A 19,479-nucleotide genomic window follows, 5' to 3' on the forward strand; every position below is an offset into this window, starting at 1 on the left:
TGTATTTAACTTTTTTTTCAAATATGCGAATTTCCTACTGACAGATATGAGATGTCGTGGTCCGTCCGTTGATTCCTCGACGGGTTAAGTAAATGGTGATTCTAGTTAAACTTATCTATCTGTAGTTTTTTGTCGCTCGTCTCAGAGCAAAGGACAACCATGCGGTTATACCGTAGCTCAGATGAGACTTAACGTGGCCTTCCATCTTTGACAGACACTAGCTATGGATAATCCAGGAGCACAGAGCCTTGATGTACAAGGACAAACGAAATTCGGTTTATTCAAATTAGTTCTCGAACCTATGTCCGTAATTTTCAGCCAGAAATTCCAATGTAAAAAATAAATAGGTGGTAAAAAAGCGAAAGGTGTGAAATGATGAAGTGAATGTGCCTAACGCTGGCAGCACCAAAAAAAGACCAGAAAATGCCGCTGTACTTAAATGGCTTTTCAAGAGCTAAATCGTTATTGTTTTCAAATTGCAAAGCTCCATCTTCAAATTATGCTATTGTATACTATCCATGTTTTTTTTTCAGGCCATTAAGGTGTTTCCCTAAAAGAATACAAGGAAAGGCTTTGTTGCTAGTACAGATTTATAAAATTTATTTATAAAGATTTTTAAGACTTATGAAAAAAAATAGCATTATAAAATACATTTATGGACCGTTGTTGTCAAAGGACCGAATAGTAACTATGGGCCTAAATGAAATGTTCTAAACAATAGAAGTTTAATTGACGTTTGCTAATCTAGCTCCCTGTATTTTACGTTCCTCTCTGAATAGGTGGACTTTGCCGTAGAGCTGCAATTTTCCATCAAGCTACTGTCAACGCATACAAAACTTCTAAAAGTAAAACCTTCGAAGCGTCGTCTGAGCGGAGTCTATGGAAGTGGAACTTGGATGAGACGATGGAAAATTTCTCTGCTCAGACACGCCAAGCCATTTAGAAGGAAAAAAAACGTTATTACATTGTACACGCTATAAATAGCACTAGGACTAACGAAGCTGGTCTAAATAGTCCTCAATCAAGTCGGGCGTTCTTGTTTTTGGCTTCTAGAAGGAGAACTACTCACCACATTCCCGACTAACTTCCTAACTTCGTTGGTTCTTGGTTATTGAAAGATGATGTCTACTTCGCATTACGTAGCTGTCGGACGTCGCAAAAGCCACTCCGACCATAGAATGGTCTAAATTTAGAAAGTAGGCCGAACTCACATCAGCTCATTATCCGTCTATGCCGTTAAAGCTTTCTCGCTGAAGAATTTGGCTTATTTCGTAGTTTTGCCATGCATTCCATAGAGTTTTATTGAGCTCGTAATTGGTCCGGGGGCAGATGCTTCACCTATCGAATACTACCATCGATAGTCCTTTGTTTGTGATATATAAGCAAAATATGAATATTGCTATAATAGTGTTGAAAAATTAAAAGGTGCCACTATTTCCGTTGGCTGACAATGGGAAGACATTGGCGGTAGACCTCACACAGGCCGACTAAAGTCAAAGATAAGGCAAATTACTAGGACGTTTAGTTTAATGAAGCATTCTATTTGGGGTTAGCAGAGGTCACGAATACGCCTTTGGTTCTTAGCTGGCTTCAGAACACAAGCCAATAAGCGCGCCGAAGCAGCGATTACGGAATGGAAATTTGACGGTCTCGAACGATCCGCCGCAGCAACGCAGCATATGTTCCACGTTAGCAAAAAGCTTGCGTTTTCTCCAAATAATGCGAGCGGATATTTAATAAATAAATAGAATTTCTATAAAAAAGCGAAACTGTACCCCCTGTCTACTTTGCACAGAAGAAAAGTCATTTTCTCAACCCGACCGTAAAGGGTACTCAAAGTCAGCATATTTAGATATACATACATATATATATATATATATATTTGGTCCCGAGTATTGCTTCTTTAGAGCTCAATTGGAATGATTTGGTCATAAATGAAGAAAGAAAGATTGAAAACCTTATAAAGTCGCTCCGCTCTAACGCGACTATAAGAGATACGTTGTAACTGGTATATACGCAGAAGACAAATGCGACTCATAACAGAGGAAACGTTTTTCTAAAATATATTCTGTCTTTATTAATATCATTGTCAGTATATGAATGTAACATATCGCATGAAACAAAAACACGTCCGCTCTTCATTTCATCACATGGCTAGCAAGACGATAATGTATATACTTTTATATAATGGAATTACGTAAATAGCATAAATAAAACACAGTACATTTGTTTAAATATGGTAAATACGTGGCTCAGTATTATACGTATAACCTTGTCATAGGATTTGGGATTGGTCTTAAATAATTTATATGTCAAGCGTGTGTTTCTAATGTGTGTATATATAATAGCTATATTCTATTTTTGCTGTCTTGAATATAATAGGATCGGTTTAAGAATAGAAAAACATGCCTAAATAGATCACCTCGCCCGGACGCAACATTATTCTGCTTTTTAACATTAGTTTTTCTTATTATGCAAAATCATTTCTTGGCGATGATTTTAAGTTCTCTAGAAGAGTAGTACGCCAGCAAGCCGATTCGATACTAACTATGTTGTTTTATATAAAGTCCCTACATCTAAGGAAACTATCATATCCTGTAAGACGTCACGGTGACGACCGAGACGTCGTTAGTTGATGCCGATACGTTCGAGAATACGTTGGCCGATGGCCCCTGGACATGAGTGGTAAACGAGCCCGCAACTCTGGCGGCGAAGAGCTGTGAAGATGGCCGAACGGTACTTGTCCATGCCTGGAATATAGGGACTATACAGCCCAACGAAATTGGACAAATACAGAAAAAAACAGGGAGGTAAACGAACTAGGAAGTTCAAAAGTGATTACGTCACAGTGGTATTTGCCGTTCATTGACACCATCGTTGTCGATAGAAATACTACTACGAAATAGTAACGTAGAAATAGATCGTCTTGACGATACGAACACAAGAAGGCGTATTCCGAAGGGCATGACAATGTAACTTTGACTCTAGTGGCATTTGCCTCTCTTCCTGATGTTACCTACCTTCCTGATGTTAATGTTAATAGATTTTACTCTAACACTGCTAGCCAAACTATAGTTCATTTAGAATTGACCATTTAGGAAAAATTCATAAAAAACAAAGAGGGTCTACGTGCAATTTCCTTTCAGATGGGACGCGTTAAGCCAGTGCTGTTCGTTAAGACACTTCGCGCTCTTCTTCAAAGCGTCAGAAGGTCGTCATCTTAAATCGTTTCGCATAAGAGACACGGATCGCGGCATAAAAGCGGCTACTACATAACTAAATACCGACAACGCGCGCATAAAATCGTCTTGACTAGAGTTTCCAGCCATTTTCGCTAGCTGATGGAGAGGTTGGACCTTAAGGGTTTATTTAGATTTATTCCTATTGGATAGCATTACAAACATTACTCCTATGACGTTTGAGGAAAGTACACAACCGTTACAGACGCACGTAACGGACGGATGAGAGTTTGGCGCGCAACGAAGACGCCATGTTCCAGCTGTCGAACATGTGCACGCGTTTGTACGTAATAGAATAGCCACACCTGACCCAGCAATTACGGATTCGATTGAATTACTCTATACATAAATAGGCTTAAGTTAGTAGGATAAAACACGATCATCGTTAAGTGTTATGGAATCCTTTCGCTCGCAGATGCGGCGCTGTCTAAGAGAAAACGGGAGATATTACTCTATATGCGAATGGTAGTTTCTATAGGTTATTATGCCAAAAATTCCCTCAGAACAAATAACTTTTTCTATATGTTTGCTTTGAGCTCAGATAGCATATTCTGGTATCGTGCAGGATATTTGCGCAAGACCATCACCGGTGCGGCCCTGTGAACCTTGCCGTTGACTCGGATGCTCTGTACGGTGATGACAATTTGATCGTAAACATAGAGGCAGCAAAAAGGAACTAGCTAAGCAATGGGCTTTTGACAACTGTCGAGTAACATGTATTGCTTCAGACGGCACCTGTGGGCGTCCTGGATGTAGTTTGCTAACAGGAATATGAAAGATGTCACGATACGACGGGTGCGTAAAATGCTTTTTCTCGCCTACCGAAAAGCGAATATGCGGCGATTTTTGAGTTACTTTTAGTTGTTTCACAGCCCTTATTGAAAAGGACAATTCTGTTGATGGCAGGCATAGTAACTGGAACTTCCTCGCCATGGCACTTAGATTCTGGTAACCGTTGATCATCAAACTGGGCAGAATATTCACTGTGAAACACTTGTTCTACTATTAAACTATAGGCAAGCTATAGACGTTAGTTTTATGGTGACTCCCATCTGTAATCAAGATTGGGCTAAAGATATTCATTTTTACAGCAAGCTTTATTAAGTTGTAACGAAATTCACAGTAAGGCTACGAGAAAAACCGTTTCAAACTTGTATCGTGTTCATGAGTATCATTCGAACATCATAAGTATTGGGAATCCGGAGTCTAAACTCTAACCTAGTCCACAATTTGTGCTTAACTTAGACCCGAAATAGACACGCAGTCCGGATAAAGTTAGGCCCGCAAAAAAACCAAAGGGACAAGAGTTGCAATAAATAGCGAGCAGAGTTTCAAATTTTTTGAAGCTTCATCGTAATCTCTATTTTTTTTTTATTTTTTCGAGGAAAACATTGCCTTAACACCCAAACAAGCGATCCTACTTATGAGTGCATTCGAATAGTTCAAAAATAACATTACTATAAACAGTTTACATACATATCATTAACCGACAAATATGGTTAATTGATTTTAGGTAGATAGATATTTTTTAAGTAAATCTCTCGGATCATATAAAAAGGTTTCTCATTTGCCCGCGGGTAGTAACAATCCCTTTGCTATTTGAAAGGGATGTTATTTACGTGGCTACTAACGATAGAACAAATGCGCTACAACCGAGTCAAGCTGCAGGCGTATGCTGTTCTTACATGCGAAAAGAATCAACCGATCTTAGGTCATTCGTTGGCTTGCACACGCATTGCCCATTGACAGGGAACTTCACACTGTTGGCGTGGAAAGCATCTGCCAAAGGTCCCATTTAAACAACCCGACGACTAGAGAGAGAGAAAGAGGTATATTCCGCTAGAAATTGAGCTAAAATTTCCCTACAGTGATAAAGGTTATATTAAATAATGAACAAATGAGTACAATGATGAATGAACAATCTTGTTATTAGAACTATTTCAACACTTTGTAGGATCTTCCTGCAAAGGAAATGGTATACTGACACTAATTGAAGGCTGCAAGTTAAGAACGTAGAAGTGTCTATAGATTGTCGCATACCTGAAGAAATTGACGATGAAGCCAGCCACGCCTTTGCTAGCTACGAATTGCTCGATCTCACAAATGATTTTCTGCTTGCAGTCGAAATTTCGAATATTGAGTACCCGGAACATTTCCTCAGGAAAGTCAATTTCGTTAAGGGTTCGTAAAGAAGAAAAAAAAGGCTCCACCGCCTGCTTAAGGAAACGCATTTCACTGGCGCGTAATTTGGCCATGGTGTCGATGTTATGTGACTTGAACGATGTCTGTGCATCACCGGTCCTGGTAGAAAAAATAACACAATGCTCATAGAAACAATGGTCCGCCATTTGTGGATGAACATTTTTTGCATTATATTAAGTATTCATATCATACTTTAAGGCTCTCCGTTGAAACGTCGTTTCAGATTCTACTGAACCATGTTAGCAAATCTATATGCCATAGCACTGAACATTGTTACGGACGTTTAATAACTAGATACAATTCTATTTATTGCTATAACAATTATTCAGATTGAGTAACTGTTCACGTACCAAAATCACCAGCTTCAATCCACGTAATCCAGTGTACGCTACAAGTGTTATAAATACAACGAGGAAAAAGGGCGTAATCTTCACTGCGGAGCAAGCGATCAAAAAGTTTTAGCCGGTAAGTAATCAAGTTACTTCTAGTTAATGCAGTCCATCATCAACTGCTCAAGAAGCACTAATCCACAGGCGGTGGTGGCAATTTAATCCCTCAAGAAGCTGTGTAGTTATCCAGTACATCCATCGTTTTCTCTGTTCAGCAAAGCCGTATGTAGCATACTAATGCGCAACAAGAAACTATATATCATTGGCCGGAATTATTTGACAAAATGATGGATTACGCTGCATATCGCAACCGAAGTCAGTACGATTCTTGTCCGAATGGCCCAGTAGGGACGCATGTATCGTACAAAGCTTCAAGGATCACGAAACTGACGGAACGCATCTCGTATAATACAAATATTGCAAAATTTTCCAGTGGTGTAAAATACGTGTTTGTTAATAAAAGAAAAATAGAAAACAAAAGCAATAGACAAAAACAGTCATTACGTTCACTCGAATACATTACTGTTTGCAAATACGACGTATGTCCAATGTATTATGTGTCCGTCCAAATAACGTCCTGATGCGAAGAACTACAGGTAGCATTTCATTTGCCGCAAGAGTGCGTTTCACTCCGCTCTGGTCTATTTGGCCGCATTCCAAAAACACGACGCTATAGGTCCAGCTGGGTTGGACAACGGAGCTGTTAGGTGATCGATGCTCAGAGGTACCCAGCAGTACCCATCTTGACTGACATATTCTATTTGGATAGATGCAGGCCTAGAACATCTCTGCCTTTAGTGCTTAGCGTCCTTCGATAGGCTATCATGACTGCAAAGCTCAGGAAATGGCTTTTTTTAAGGACTGACCAGCTTCCCTATTTACGTTGTTGTGATGACTTAAAAGGAAGGTCCACATAATGGTGCAGTCCTTAACAGTAAGAAGTTCGACACTTGTGATCGGAGATATCGTTCACATTTCTACCCTTCTCCACAGCCTGTATCTATATGATATACGCAGCTCATGCTGAACACATTTTAGGAAATAAGTATTGCAACTGCAGTAACCTCAAAGGGTAGAGTCACTTCGGTGAGTTTATTTTAAATAACTCTATGTATGCTGCTGCCAAGATCCAGACCCCAGTGTTAAGCCAGTTAATATTTTCGAAATTTTCTAAATATGCCATAATATAATAATTTTTCACATGATACGCTCATATTTTCCCAAATTTACAGTCAACAAAAGCTGCAAAATCAAGATCGATAAATCCAAAGCTGGTCTTGCCTAATAAATGTTTTAAGCTTTGTGTCCGGAATTATATTAGCATTGCATGAGACAGCTAGGCCGTACATGTTATTACCTTCTCAACAAAAGTAGTGATCTTCATTCAATCAGTTAGCAGTCCCAAGGTAATGACTATAATGTTACTTTTTGAAAAGTTTCAGCATTTAGAGATTCTTTATTGATTAGGCTTAATTGTTGTAAAGGGAAAACATTTCTCTTAGCAAGTTCTACAATGTCCTAAATAATCTATTTTGAAAGGCTTTTAGAGCAGCTTGCATATTTTAAGTTATTCCATAAAACTGAAGTCAGTCGGTACGTACAGCATCAACAAGTTTTCTCATTTTTTAATGACACATAAAAATTAGCTCTATAACAATTTTCCAGCCTGTTGCTTTCTATTACGAAATATAGGTGTAAAATCCTGTAATTTCGTTCGACGCACTAGAAAAATTATCTTTAGGTGAGGTAATGTAAATTCTTTACAACTCAATGCATCTGTTCAGTAGTTCTGTTTGACCTTATTTACTTCTTAAGCCATTCTTCTGTTACGCTTGATGTTACGGCTGCTGCAGAATGTTACGCTTCGAACCGACTAGCCTGTTTCTTATTTCTTCTTAACATTTGTTTTTAACATGAATTTCATCCACCTATGCAATGATAATTCTCCAGTTTTGATGTATAAGGACAGTGTACATACTGCAAAACCAAGCTATCTCTACCAACCTAGCGGCCGAAATTTCTAATTTCTTCTCGAAGTTGCTTTTTCAACGACGCACTTCCCCCAACGAAATCCCCTCAAAAAACGAAAAATTTCGTGTTACTTTTTTTTAATTTAGGCCACTCTTAAACCAACTATTTCGCCACACACATTCAAGCGAATTCAATCGCTTGTTTACTCACAGGTGTACAAACAACTGAACAAAGCCACTCAGACTATACTTCGATAGATGCCCTTTGTCGCGAGCCGGTAGAAGTCATGGCAGAAAGTGATGGCCTCAAATCGTGTCTGATGAGGACACGCGTCTCCTGGTCAGACTTTGTGGAATGCCGCTTAAAACGTTAAGGAAGGGTCTTATCGCACACGGATCTGTTGGTGAAGAAAGTTTAACTTTGCTGATCCTTTGAGCCCTGACGTTCTAGTAAGTCGACGAAATAGGTAGCGGCTACTTCTTTCACAGGAACAACACGGGGTTGTCGCTGAAGACCAACAGAATTTAGGGCAGCCTTTTCGCTCATTTAAAAAAGTCAGCCAGAACTGGTCGCAAGTGCTCAATAATTTTGGAACCGTCTATGGGCCAAAACCAGAATTCGCTTCTTCAAAGGACCACGACCTCCCAACTTTTCTAGGCATATTACCGTCGTGTCTCACCATGCACGCTCTCGTCATGCCACGCTTATTCTTCCAATTATTTTGCTTACGTGGGACTAAGTTCTAAGTTCGAGACTATTTGCTATCTTCAACGTCACAGGTTAAAAATAAATCATTGTTATGAGTGAAGAACGTTGATCTTCTAGATAACGCAGCGCCGCAAAGTATGTCATATTAACACGTACGAGCGATCTGATACTCGGCGCCATATCGTTTTACATACTCCGTTGGGACTGCATCAGTAGCTGACAAAACCTGTAGCATCATATGTGCCAGGTCCTTCATTTTGTCGAATCGAGTTTTTCTACTCAACTGCAACGGTGGTGTGTAATTGAGCAGTCGGGTTAATGTCTGAAGAAAGGCCTTAGCAGGGAAAACAATGGTAGTAGATTGGTCATATGCTTTCATTAGAGGGGAGGGTTTTGGGGAAGACGGACGCTCAATTGAGCCGTCTAGTTACTGTCTTTGATGTAACGATCATCGGATTGTGTTGTGAGATTAACGCATTATCTAACCCACTTAGCCTCATTTAATGCGTCCTGTTGGCCATTTGCCTCCTGCCAGGCTCTACCTGATCTTCTTAGCGTGATGGCTTAGTTGGTAGTGTGTTTTGTAAGCTGCATCAGCTTAGTACTGACGTGAGCTTCTAGAGTAACTGTTGAGAGTAACTCTTTGCCTTTTTTGTCACCTTACATCATTGTAATGGTAGCGACCGTAACTGCGTGCAAACATTAGCGAGTCTCACGCATGAAACAACACATAGCGATGGGTACCGTAACCATTGCAACAAACAACGCGTCTCGCGCCTATCTTCATTAATTAAAGCCACACATGTTGTGGGTCCATATTTCAATAAAGCAGCAGTCCAAATAGCTAGCAACCGGTGGGAAGAAGCGTAGCGTATGGTAATTCACATTGGGGCTGACATTTTCCAATGAAGGGTTGAAGCGGGCTCGCTCATGCCGCAAACCCTCTACTGAATAAAACCCGTAATAATATCTTATGACTCAGATCCGGGATGTATTCATAAGTCGTATCTCATTTAATCACAACCTAAACGGTGACTCCCTATGGCGGTGGCGAAGTCTATAGCCTTCTAATGGACCTGTGCGTGAAGAAGACCGCCTGAAACTGAAAACCTAACGACAAAGTTATTTTGCAAGTCTTAAAAAACACTAGTACATAGAGGTCCCAAGAGTACTACAAGATTGTCACACGGGCAGCACTCCTCTTGGCAAGTTTCTTGGAGACGGAAGGCAAAAGAGATACGAGCAATCTGAACAGACCCGCCAATGAATACAAGAAAAGAAGTACAGGACGAGCAAGAAAATGAGCAATCTGCCAGTCTTCGGTTGGCGCCAGGACGTTTATCGGGCTATGAATGAGAAAAGAGAGAGGAGCTAATCTTTTACTTAATGCAGTTTTTTACGAAATACGGTTTCTCTTAGAAGGAAGGCCGTATTAGACGTTTGCGTACTATGAATGGAAGGCGAAGGCGACGGCGATATCTCTCATCACACTAGCTTAGTGCTTTGCGCTGAAATACACAAGGAACAATTACACAAACCCTGGCTCTATAACTACTCCTAGAGAGAGGGCTTAGCACTTCCTAAGATACCTGTCTGTTCAAAAAGACCTGTGACCTGTAACTGAAGCTCATGGTAGAAAAGAGAAATTTGCTCAAAGCAGACAGCACCCAAAGGTTGGGTTCGCTAAATAAGCAGAAAGAATACAATTCTGCTTACGGGGAAAATAGGTCGTCTGTCGCCCTCACCTGTAGGAAATCAAGCAAGATCGCTCTGGTAGACCTATCTGTTCGCTCCAAGCAGTCTGTAGTACTGCTAATTGAAGAGTCGGACTGTTAGAGTGACTTATAAGAGAGAAATTGAGAATTAGTGGTGCTCTCGGCGGGCGTTAGATATACGTCACTCTGTTAGGCCTAGTGATATCTATCCACCTATTCACTATTACTTGAATGCTCTTTGAAAAATAGATAACATCGTATAGGTTAAGCTTCGATTATAGGTTGTATCGAAGTTGCAATTGAGCTTCGATTATATTCTCCAGCCCTTATTGAGAGAAAAAGTTGATGAAAGTTGCGATAAACTTTTAAAAACTCTTTCGCACTGCTCGTGATCTTTATAAATTTCATCTGACGTCACTTTGGCGAATTAATATCTCAACTCAATGTCTAGTAGCTCAAATTAATATCCAGCTACAGTTCAATATTTAATAGTATCGTTTGTTGAATTTATGTTAATTAAGAAAACTAAACATTGTAATAACAGTAGCTAAACAGTTTTATATTGAATCTCTTAGAGTGCGCGTTCTACCCCTACAACCTCTAGGTTACCTTGAGGATTGGGTCCCAAGCATATTTGATCAAATGCGTTCCATTGTAAGGTAAGTCCGTAAGTCCAAGGTTTTAGGAAACGAGGCGACTAAAAATGTAACCCCGGAAGTCTATCATTTTATACCATATATATATATATATATATATATATATATATATATATATAGGCGAATTCATACGTAAGAGAACTAGCCATTATCAGTCGTATTTATCATATAGAGATAGGTTGGCTACTTTTTCAAGAGACGGAAACGTATACCAGTTAACTGCACGTTTTGAGTCTAGCGTAGGGTAACACACACAGCCATTCTAGACGCAAACTCGTATCTTTCTACTCTTGCTTTTGCACACCCAAACTGTCAAAGAGCTCAATTTAGCAAATTTAAGCCAACTTTGTATCAGCAAGTGATAATAGGCGATATATCTAGAAAGATCGTTCTTTTTTTTCTTCGATTTAATTTATAGGACATCTAGAGCGTAAAATTTAATACACAGTTTGATAACTCATAGTGCTACGTTCGGCGTTTCATCATGCGAGACAGCGTATCGCACCACGTCAAAAGTACTGTAAAATTGATATATTTCTATAAAATCACTACTCCATTATAAAAAAAAAAGTCGTATCTAACCTTGGACTAACAAACTTCAGCAGTCTACATTGAAAATTACAATATGTATGCTAAAAGATTTACGCAGATCGCTTGAGACATGTTAATATCCACCATCAACAAAAAATCATATCTAACTCCACACATTTGGCACAGCTGTACTGGATGTTTGATACCGGACATTCAATCCGTGACATAGCGAACCAAGTTCAGGACCCCTGAAAAATCTCCGTGGGCGAGCACATGTCAACAAGCGAGGTTTGTCTAGTCTTTTGGATCGTGACGGTGAATGAGCGAACCGACAAGGAACAACTACTTATTGGAATTCTTATAGTTGCCGTCTCAAACCTCTTCAGGAGCTGACAATTCATGCGCGCACGTCGCATCCGTAATATATTCAGACGCACAGGATTGATCCGGAATTTCAATCAGAACAGAGGGATGCGATGAAATCATACATAAAGATGGTAAAACGTTTTTTTTTCTGGACTGACTTGACCTCGAAGAAGAACGCATTTCTTAAACGAGTCAAACACTACGGCCATGACAATCGATAACAACCCTATTGTGCCTGAACTCTTCTGACGGTAACGAAAAACGGGATTTTCTCTTTTCGATGCTTCGTTTCTATTCTAACAAAAATGTGAACTGATAACGTTTTGCTTTAAGATTTGCTGAAAAAATCTTGAGTTCCGTTACTTCTTTCTGTTTCTGCTTGCATTGGCGCGATAAAGTATAGGTAGTAGGTGAAACCAAATGTCAATAAAACGACGGCTATCGTCATTATTTATATGGTTTCATAACTGATAAATATCATTTAGAATATTAATAATAAAGTAGCTAGGGCACAGGATTTATAACACAGAGGTCGGCCAAAACTAGTAACGAACAGCATTTGGCAGCAGCCCTTAATCCCCACAACGATCCTCAAGGGGTCTTTTCCGCCCGTTACTTCGCCTCAGTTTAATAAATCCCTCTTAGGAGAAATCCATGGAAGTCCTCAAGAATCAACACCCGAATGCCTCCGCAGCACTGGGAGCTGTATTGCTAAAGCGTCCGCCAGGCTGGTTATGTTCACGCGCGTTGTTCTGCCCTCAATCCTTTCGTTTTTATATGATCTGCTTATGCATGGCGCTTTCACGTAGGCCGACTAAACTTATAGCTTAACGCATTCTACTGTTATCTTCGTTTCCACACCTACTTCTAGCTATCAATAGCCGAGTATATTGGGTAGATGGTACGTGAAAGGAAGCACCATGAAGGAGCGGCCGCATAGAATATTCGTAGGACGTCTGATTTAGTTAATTTCATTATTCTTATACTAGGACGGGTACAGAAAAAATCCTCCATAATTAATAAGATAAAAATTCACGCTGCAAACTAGCACAAATCTTAGTCATAGTAGTTTGTATCTGACTAGTAAACTGTCATAGTTGTTTAATGTATCAATGTTAATGTAAAGGCCCTTTCATCTTTTTTTTATCGGTCTTTAAAAAATTTAAATAATGGTAGAATTATAATGTATTCTAATAGTGTTTTAGAGAGACATGTCAGATTGTAGCGAAGCTAGCTTTCTAGTCACGAGGTTTAGGCTTCAAGAAAATGTCGTCTTACCGTACAGGGGAAGATGTGTCGAGGCAAAATTAGCCCACATGCTTCACAAGCACTTAGAGGATGTAAAAATAGGGCCTGTACTCTAAAGCGAAAGCTTTCTCTACGAGGAGAAGAACATGTGGTTTGTTTACGGGTTTTAAATATTTGTAAAATAGCTCCGGTTTATTGGCATAAGCATACTTGTTCGTATGTGGCTTCATTCTGCTAAGAACAAGGCACTAACTTACGTAACTTGTAAAATATAGAACTAAATTAGTTACTAGGAATAGAACTCTCGTTCACTTCGTTGAATGAATAGGTATCACACATTCGGAGCGTTGGTTAAGTGAATGAAGAACATTATATCAACTGACTGCCTGTCACTGGTCCACCTACGTGGTAGCGGAGTACATAAGTTTACATTAGAGTTCATAAAGAAGTTCCTTACATGTTCTCAACATAGTTAGTTTTTCCACGATGATTTCCTACCACGCAAACCAGAACGCAGGAAAACCCTTTAGAACCACTACGAAAATTGTCGGGACACATGGCGGCAGATAAGCTGCCATTTGCTTTAAAATAGAGATATCTCTTGGAAAAGGTATGTTATCGATTAAAGAATGAAGATGGTGCGAAACAAACCAGGAAATACCTTATACCTATTTCCTTATCGTAACGTAAGCTATCGCATGTGTAGCTGAGGGTGTTGATCAGATCGACTATGAATTCAACGCCGCTTTTTCCACCGACGACCAAATTCTAGGGACAGAAACGAGAGCCATGACTGAGACACGCAAGACGACCAATATTTATTGGTTTTAATTAAATGTTCCTAAATGCCTCCCTCCGAAGATATAAGCCCCCTTTAGCTATGGCAGGCGACCACGAATAGAGAGCGGATTTTAGACGTTATGTCAATTTCTATAGTAACGCTTATTCTAATGGCCAAAAACAATATCAGGACAAGAAGATTAAGTTGACCACAGTGATATTTAATAGCCGTATCTAAAAACCTGTTACTTGCAAAAAGCCAAAAACTCGCCTCTGATTTGGTCAAAGATGGTCTCTCATCAATGATAGTTTCTGCTAAGCGCCGATGTCTCATTGAGTAGTAATTGAAATTAAGCATGGGCGTTTTCTTAGCTTTCCGTAGATGTACGTCCTTCATGCGCTCATTGCTTGTTTAACAATGCTGAAGTCTTGCAAAAGCGTTTCCACGTTAGACAAGTTGCCCGCACAGACTGCAGCGACATCGTGCGTATATGTGTGTGTACTGACGTGTGCTGTGTTTACTTAGGATTGTATTGGAACCCCTTCAAACACACGCGGCTAAGAGAAGCCCTCTGTTACTCAGAGAATTTTTCTAAGTCAACCGAGAGGCAGATCAAATCGCGCAAGTAAAGGATAAGAGAGCCTTGTAAGAACTATGCCTTCAGGTAATTTTTTTGCCTATTCAAGGCGAGTGTCCGACCTGACAGGACGCAACCTGAACGGACTTAGGCAAGTATAAAATTCGACTTCAATAGAAATATGTAGTGCAGGAACTCGGAAGTCTAATTTAATAGAAAAAATACACAGTTGAGAAAACTGCAAGCACTAACAGAGATAGTCGCTTATCAGTGTATGCAAACTAGAGCCATAAATGGATGGCTTCTCATACATTTATACGTATTCCCAGGTTTATCTTCATACACCGTATGCAGTTCCGTCAAGTTCAGGTAGAAATACAGCGATGGTAAAAAACAGTACAATTCAATAGATATAACGCAAAGTTTTACACTTGTCATGTGCGTTTTACATATCCTGTGTGGCAGGAATTCTTTTTGGGGGTTGTTTCTTACTCTAGTTGTATCTCGGAACATGTTTATGTGTCTATAAGTCTCTACATATTTTACACGATAAGTGTGCTTAGTAAATTGGCCGACGTATATTTTCTTTAAATTCACCTAAATTTCATGAATAAATTACGTGCATCGGATTCAGATGCGACCACAGAGATCTTTTAAGATCCACAGCCATGATACCGACGCAACCTCACAAAATAATAATACCAAATAATCTACCAAAGCTAATAATGACTTTCTATGAAAAATTTCGCGAATTCATACTTAAGACCTGTGCTCAGGGGTATTCAGATCTGTGGCCGATACAGTTGTTTTTTTTTTACAGATGTCGAGTGTTTACCATGATATACTTTATCTAAATAACCTATTATCGAATGGGTTGAAGGCGAAGAAGCACTAACAACATCGACTGGTCCCGAATCATAGAGGACGATAGGGGGATCCTATAATGGCGAGATATGCAATGGAGAGACCCAATGAAACTAGAAATTTACTTGCTTTTTTAGCTACGCGCACTACGAGAGAATCGAATAACTACCGTACTTATCATTGTTAGCAAGGTAAGTTTACATACAAGAAAGACACATCAAAAGACGCATGATAGGTACTCGTACGCAGGAAAGCAAGCGTACGTAGTGCTCAGGTTTGATGGCCACCTGTAATTTGGTACAATCGACCCATGCTGATGCAACAAATGACTACAATTACAACTATTCGATATTAGGCCGAGTCAATAAAATGGGCCTGGCGAATTTTTACACTTTTCTGTAAGGTTCATCAATTGTTAGTAGCGTTTGGTATCCTGTGCTTTTGCGAGCCTCCCATCAAGCTTAGATAGAATCAAGGGGCATTGATTTGCAACTAGATAGAATTGCGACTATTACTTATGTGTTCGAACAACCTTATGACGCTCGTTAAGATAATTTACAATGCCCGCATTTCCATCTGTATTTTTGAAACTGACATACAGCTCACTGTTATAGATCAGTGGACAGTAATTTATCATCTATTAGTATTTGTTTCAAGTCAAAAAAAAGTCAATAACCGCACCGATATGACGCTGGCCTCACCAAGCACTGGCAGCACCACAGGCGTCGAAAACATGCAAATTCGACAAAAGGCCTGTTTAGCTGAAGGAGCAGACAAAGTCTATGATAGGCTTGGAAAATTTGCATAAATAACTGGCACATAATAACTTGCTGTATTTTCGGAACGACCTCAACCTTTTATAGTCAGCTTCAGGTCTATAGATCGTGAAGGTCCAAATATACTTCTTCCGTTTTTATGTTTCGGATAGCTGATAACACACTTTCAGTGGGAAAAACCGACACGCGGGTCCAAATCGCTTCAGAAACTTGCTGTAATCATGCGAGAGTATGCTGGGGTGTGATGATGATCGGGCACCGGTTTTAGTTGTAAAGAAGAAGCCCGAGACACGTAACTGAGGATTACCTAGGCAATCTCTGCTTAAGTTAGGGTGGTCTGGCGGGGAGTAAAATCTCTCAAGTGCTTTTAATCCCGCTAACGGCCTACCGCATTTCCTACGATTCCTGGAATATATACGAGCGATGAAATGCGTATTCAGAGATAATAACACGATTTAATGCCGATCGATAATTAACTATCCCGCTTGTGACACGTTTTAGGATGAGTTCGAGAAAGCTGCATCGACCTAATAAAATTTTGCCTCTGTTTCCGTGACGCATTGACCTAACTGTGACGCAAAGCGTGTGCTTATTATTCGCCTATTGCTCGTGTAATGTCAGGCGGCGTCTAGGAACGGACAGTGGTTAAACATTGAAAAGCATCAAAACGTAAAACTGGAAATTGCAAAGTGGTTTGTTAGTGGTACGCAGAAGTTTTTCATAGGTGCTATTGCTGTTTTGATACGCGTTTGAGTAATTTTTTTGTCAGGTTTGTTATTTTTACAATGGAACATAAAGTTAGGTATACCGAGTTGAACGAATAAAGCATGAAGCCACACTAGTTAGGTACGCTTGCTTGCGTGTCAATGTGCTGTGAGAGATAAAATTGTTGAAGATGACTTTACGGCATATATATAATATTTTTTTTTCATTATTTTACTTGCTATATGCTTACCTTTTCAACTTAAAGTAAAAAAAATTGCTGAAAAAAGGTAACACACCAGTTGGGAACTTACAGGATCACTGCTGTGATCACAGACAATTAGTATCCATCTGTTCATATTCAGAACCCGTCCAATTAATCAAAGCGTTATCCTCGTCTTATGATATATGAAATTAAGAATCTCTCTATTGACAGTATCTTCACTATGTCACTACGTTCTTCCTCCGAGTTGAATAAACACTTATGGTCTTCTCCTTTGAAAACAAATGCCGAACATACGATGATCCCGATTTGGGAGTTACATAAACGATATACCTCGCTTCCGTGGGATATATATTTGGAATTTATATTGTCGAGGATTGTTTCTGTGGGCCGTCTCAAACTCAATGGGCGTCAGCGAGTGATTTAACACCGTCCAGTTTATCATGGCCGCATTCTGCATCGCAAAGATTCTATTTAATTGGTTGGGTACATTTTTTGCCAATATTGGTTAAACCAGTGGTAGCATTCAGCACCTGTGCAATCTGCATTTTTAAAGCGGCGTTTTTACACAAACTTGTCCTTCAGGCATTTTGATGCGCATCGCGCGGGTGTGTCCAGGGGTAATATTATCTCTATTATGATCTACACAAAGTTACTAATGTCGCAGTATTCAAAGAAGCTGGTAATTAGCAGATCAAAAGTTCCAAACAGCATTTCATGACTTTAAGTTTTCACTTGTTGACCACACCAACTTATTACGACGACTATAGGTAGATATGGCTGCCTGTAACATCAGAAGATCATAATACCTCGTGTCCTTTCAGCTCAATGGTGGATGTTTGGCTTACCTTTTTTGAACGGGCGGGTATCCTGGTGGTGTATAGGTAGAGGTTTGAGACGAGCCCTGTGCTACCAGGTCCTGGATTAAGCTGGCTGGCTCTTGAACAACAGATGAAGGAAAAGTTTGTCGTGTAAAACCACTAGTAGGACCACCGGGTGCGCCATACAGAGGCAAGCCAGAAAAGTTGTTATAGAAGTTTTCGCCAAACAGTCCAACCATCGTTGCATATAGCAGAAAGCCTCCGCCGACGGCCGCCAGGCCCCCTGAAACGGTATTTAACAGAGCGCTCATCGCAGCGGCGCCTGAAATATAAAACAGGGAATGAGTTAGAACAAGGCATAATTGCTAACAAATGATACAAAACATGTTGAGGAACATAAATAATGATTTTTTATATTTTGTTAAATATATATATATATATATAATAGCTAAAAACGCCAACACTCTCGAAATTACAAATTTTGGACGGTTCCAATGCCACAGACAATGTTGCGATACAGGTACGAGAGCATGTAATGCTTGTACATAAAACTGAAAGCTCTCTGAAACGAATTGTTACAAATACACCAAATGCCCAAAACTCATAAATATATATGCATCACCGTATTTCATAGTCTTCGCATTTCGTAGCGGTTGTTTCATAGCCTACAAGCTACTCATATGTACACTTGTTGAGTTGACCGATGCATAAGGGTTTACTGTCAGGGTCTTTTTAGCCCAGACTGCCTTCGCGATGGTGGGTTACATACCCAAACGTTTAAACGCATGCCTTTTATAAGGTTCGAGTGAATCATTAGTAGAGACTACGACCCAGTGGTAATTTATTGGGCAACCGGAACAAACCGGTTGTTATCGGTTATCCTGATGGGGCACACCTGGCACCCTGTACCCCGTACACACCTGACGCCTGGTATAGGGCAGCTGTTTCCCTCCAACAGACACGCTACAATAACCCTCGGGCATAACAGAACTGGGCCTCCTTTTCGCCTCGCGTCCAATAAACCGTATAGCCTCACCGGACGTGACGCTTGCTTTATGTAATACGGTGACGAAGTAACATCCAAGATGGTTGAAATTATCGAGGGAGGGAAAAGTTAAGGTTTATAGCAGTGGGATATTACAATGGAAATATGATTTGTCCAAGTTCGGTTATTTTCTACTACATTTGTCCGTAAGCTGTCATCAACGTCGGCTAGTACCGGGACAGTTGGGGTTCGAATAGTTTCCCGTATGTTTAGAAACGGTCGTTAGTTGTGATGCGGTTAATTCAGATGGATCAGATCAGCTATAGAACTATTTCGTGGATTAGAGCACGCAGATAAATCGTAAGCTCAATGCCGACCGTCGGCTGACATAGCCTGTCCAAGGCGCCATCATAAACTAACTACCATTGTACTGTAACGTGCACCTTTACTTCCGTTCACCGATCATAAAAAAGCAATCGAAAATTATATTTTGGCATATATGAACTTTTCAATCCAGATCTAGGCTATAATCTAATTTTTAAACTTTAAATTAAAAATTTTAAAGTGTAACCAAGATTCGCTTACTATGATTTGGTCATCATAAAATAGTTTGTTAGACATGAACTATCATTCCATCAGCGAACGCTTTCTATATTCGCTAGCCTGGCTCCGTTGCATATTACGCTTGCGAGCGGCAACGATCAGGACACAGTCGGTAGATTCGC

At 39.9% G+C, this 19,479-nt stretch overlaps 1 protein-coding gene across 5 annotated transcripts in view; it reads right to left on the minus strand.

Annotated features, from left to right (window-relative positions):
* Positions 1 to 2,071: 2,071 nt before the first annotated feature.
* The window catches only part of LOC111243197 (uncharacterized), a 144,160-nt gene continuing 126,752 nt past the window's right edge, over positions 2,072 to 19,479 (minus strand). For all 5 annotated transcript variants that reach the window (XM_086977492.1, XM_086977493.1, XM_022788399.2 and 2 more), the window contains 3 exons: positions 17,797 to 18,091; positions 5,280 to 5,540; positions 2,072 to 2,764 (listed from right to left, as the gene is read on the minus strand). In XM_086977492.1, the coding sequence (XP_086833618.1) occupies positions 2,629 to 2,764; positions 5,280 to 5,540; positions 17,797 to 18,091 (692 nt within the window). In that variant the 3' untranslated portion in view covers positions 2,072 to 2,628. The remainder of the gene's footprint in view (positions 2,765 to 5,279; positions 5,541 to 17,796; positions 18,092 to 19,479) is intronic.

Source organism: Varroa destructor, unplaced genomic scaffold (genome assembly GCF_002443255.2).
Source record: "Varroa destructor unplaced genomic scaffold, Vdes_3.0 BEIS01000001.1, whole genome shotgun sequence".
Classification (NCBI taxonomy): Eukaryota; Metazoa; Arthropoda; class Arachnida; order Mesostigmata; family Varroidae; genus Varroa; species Varroa destructor.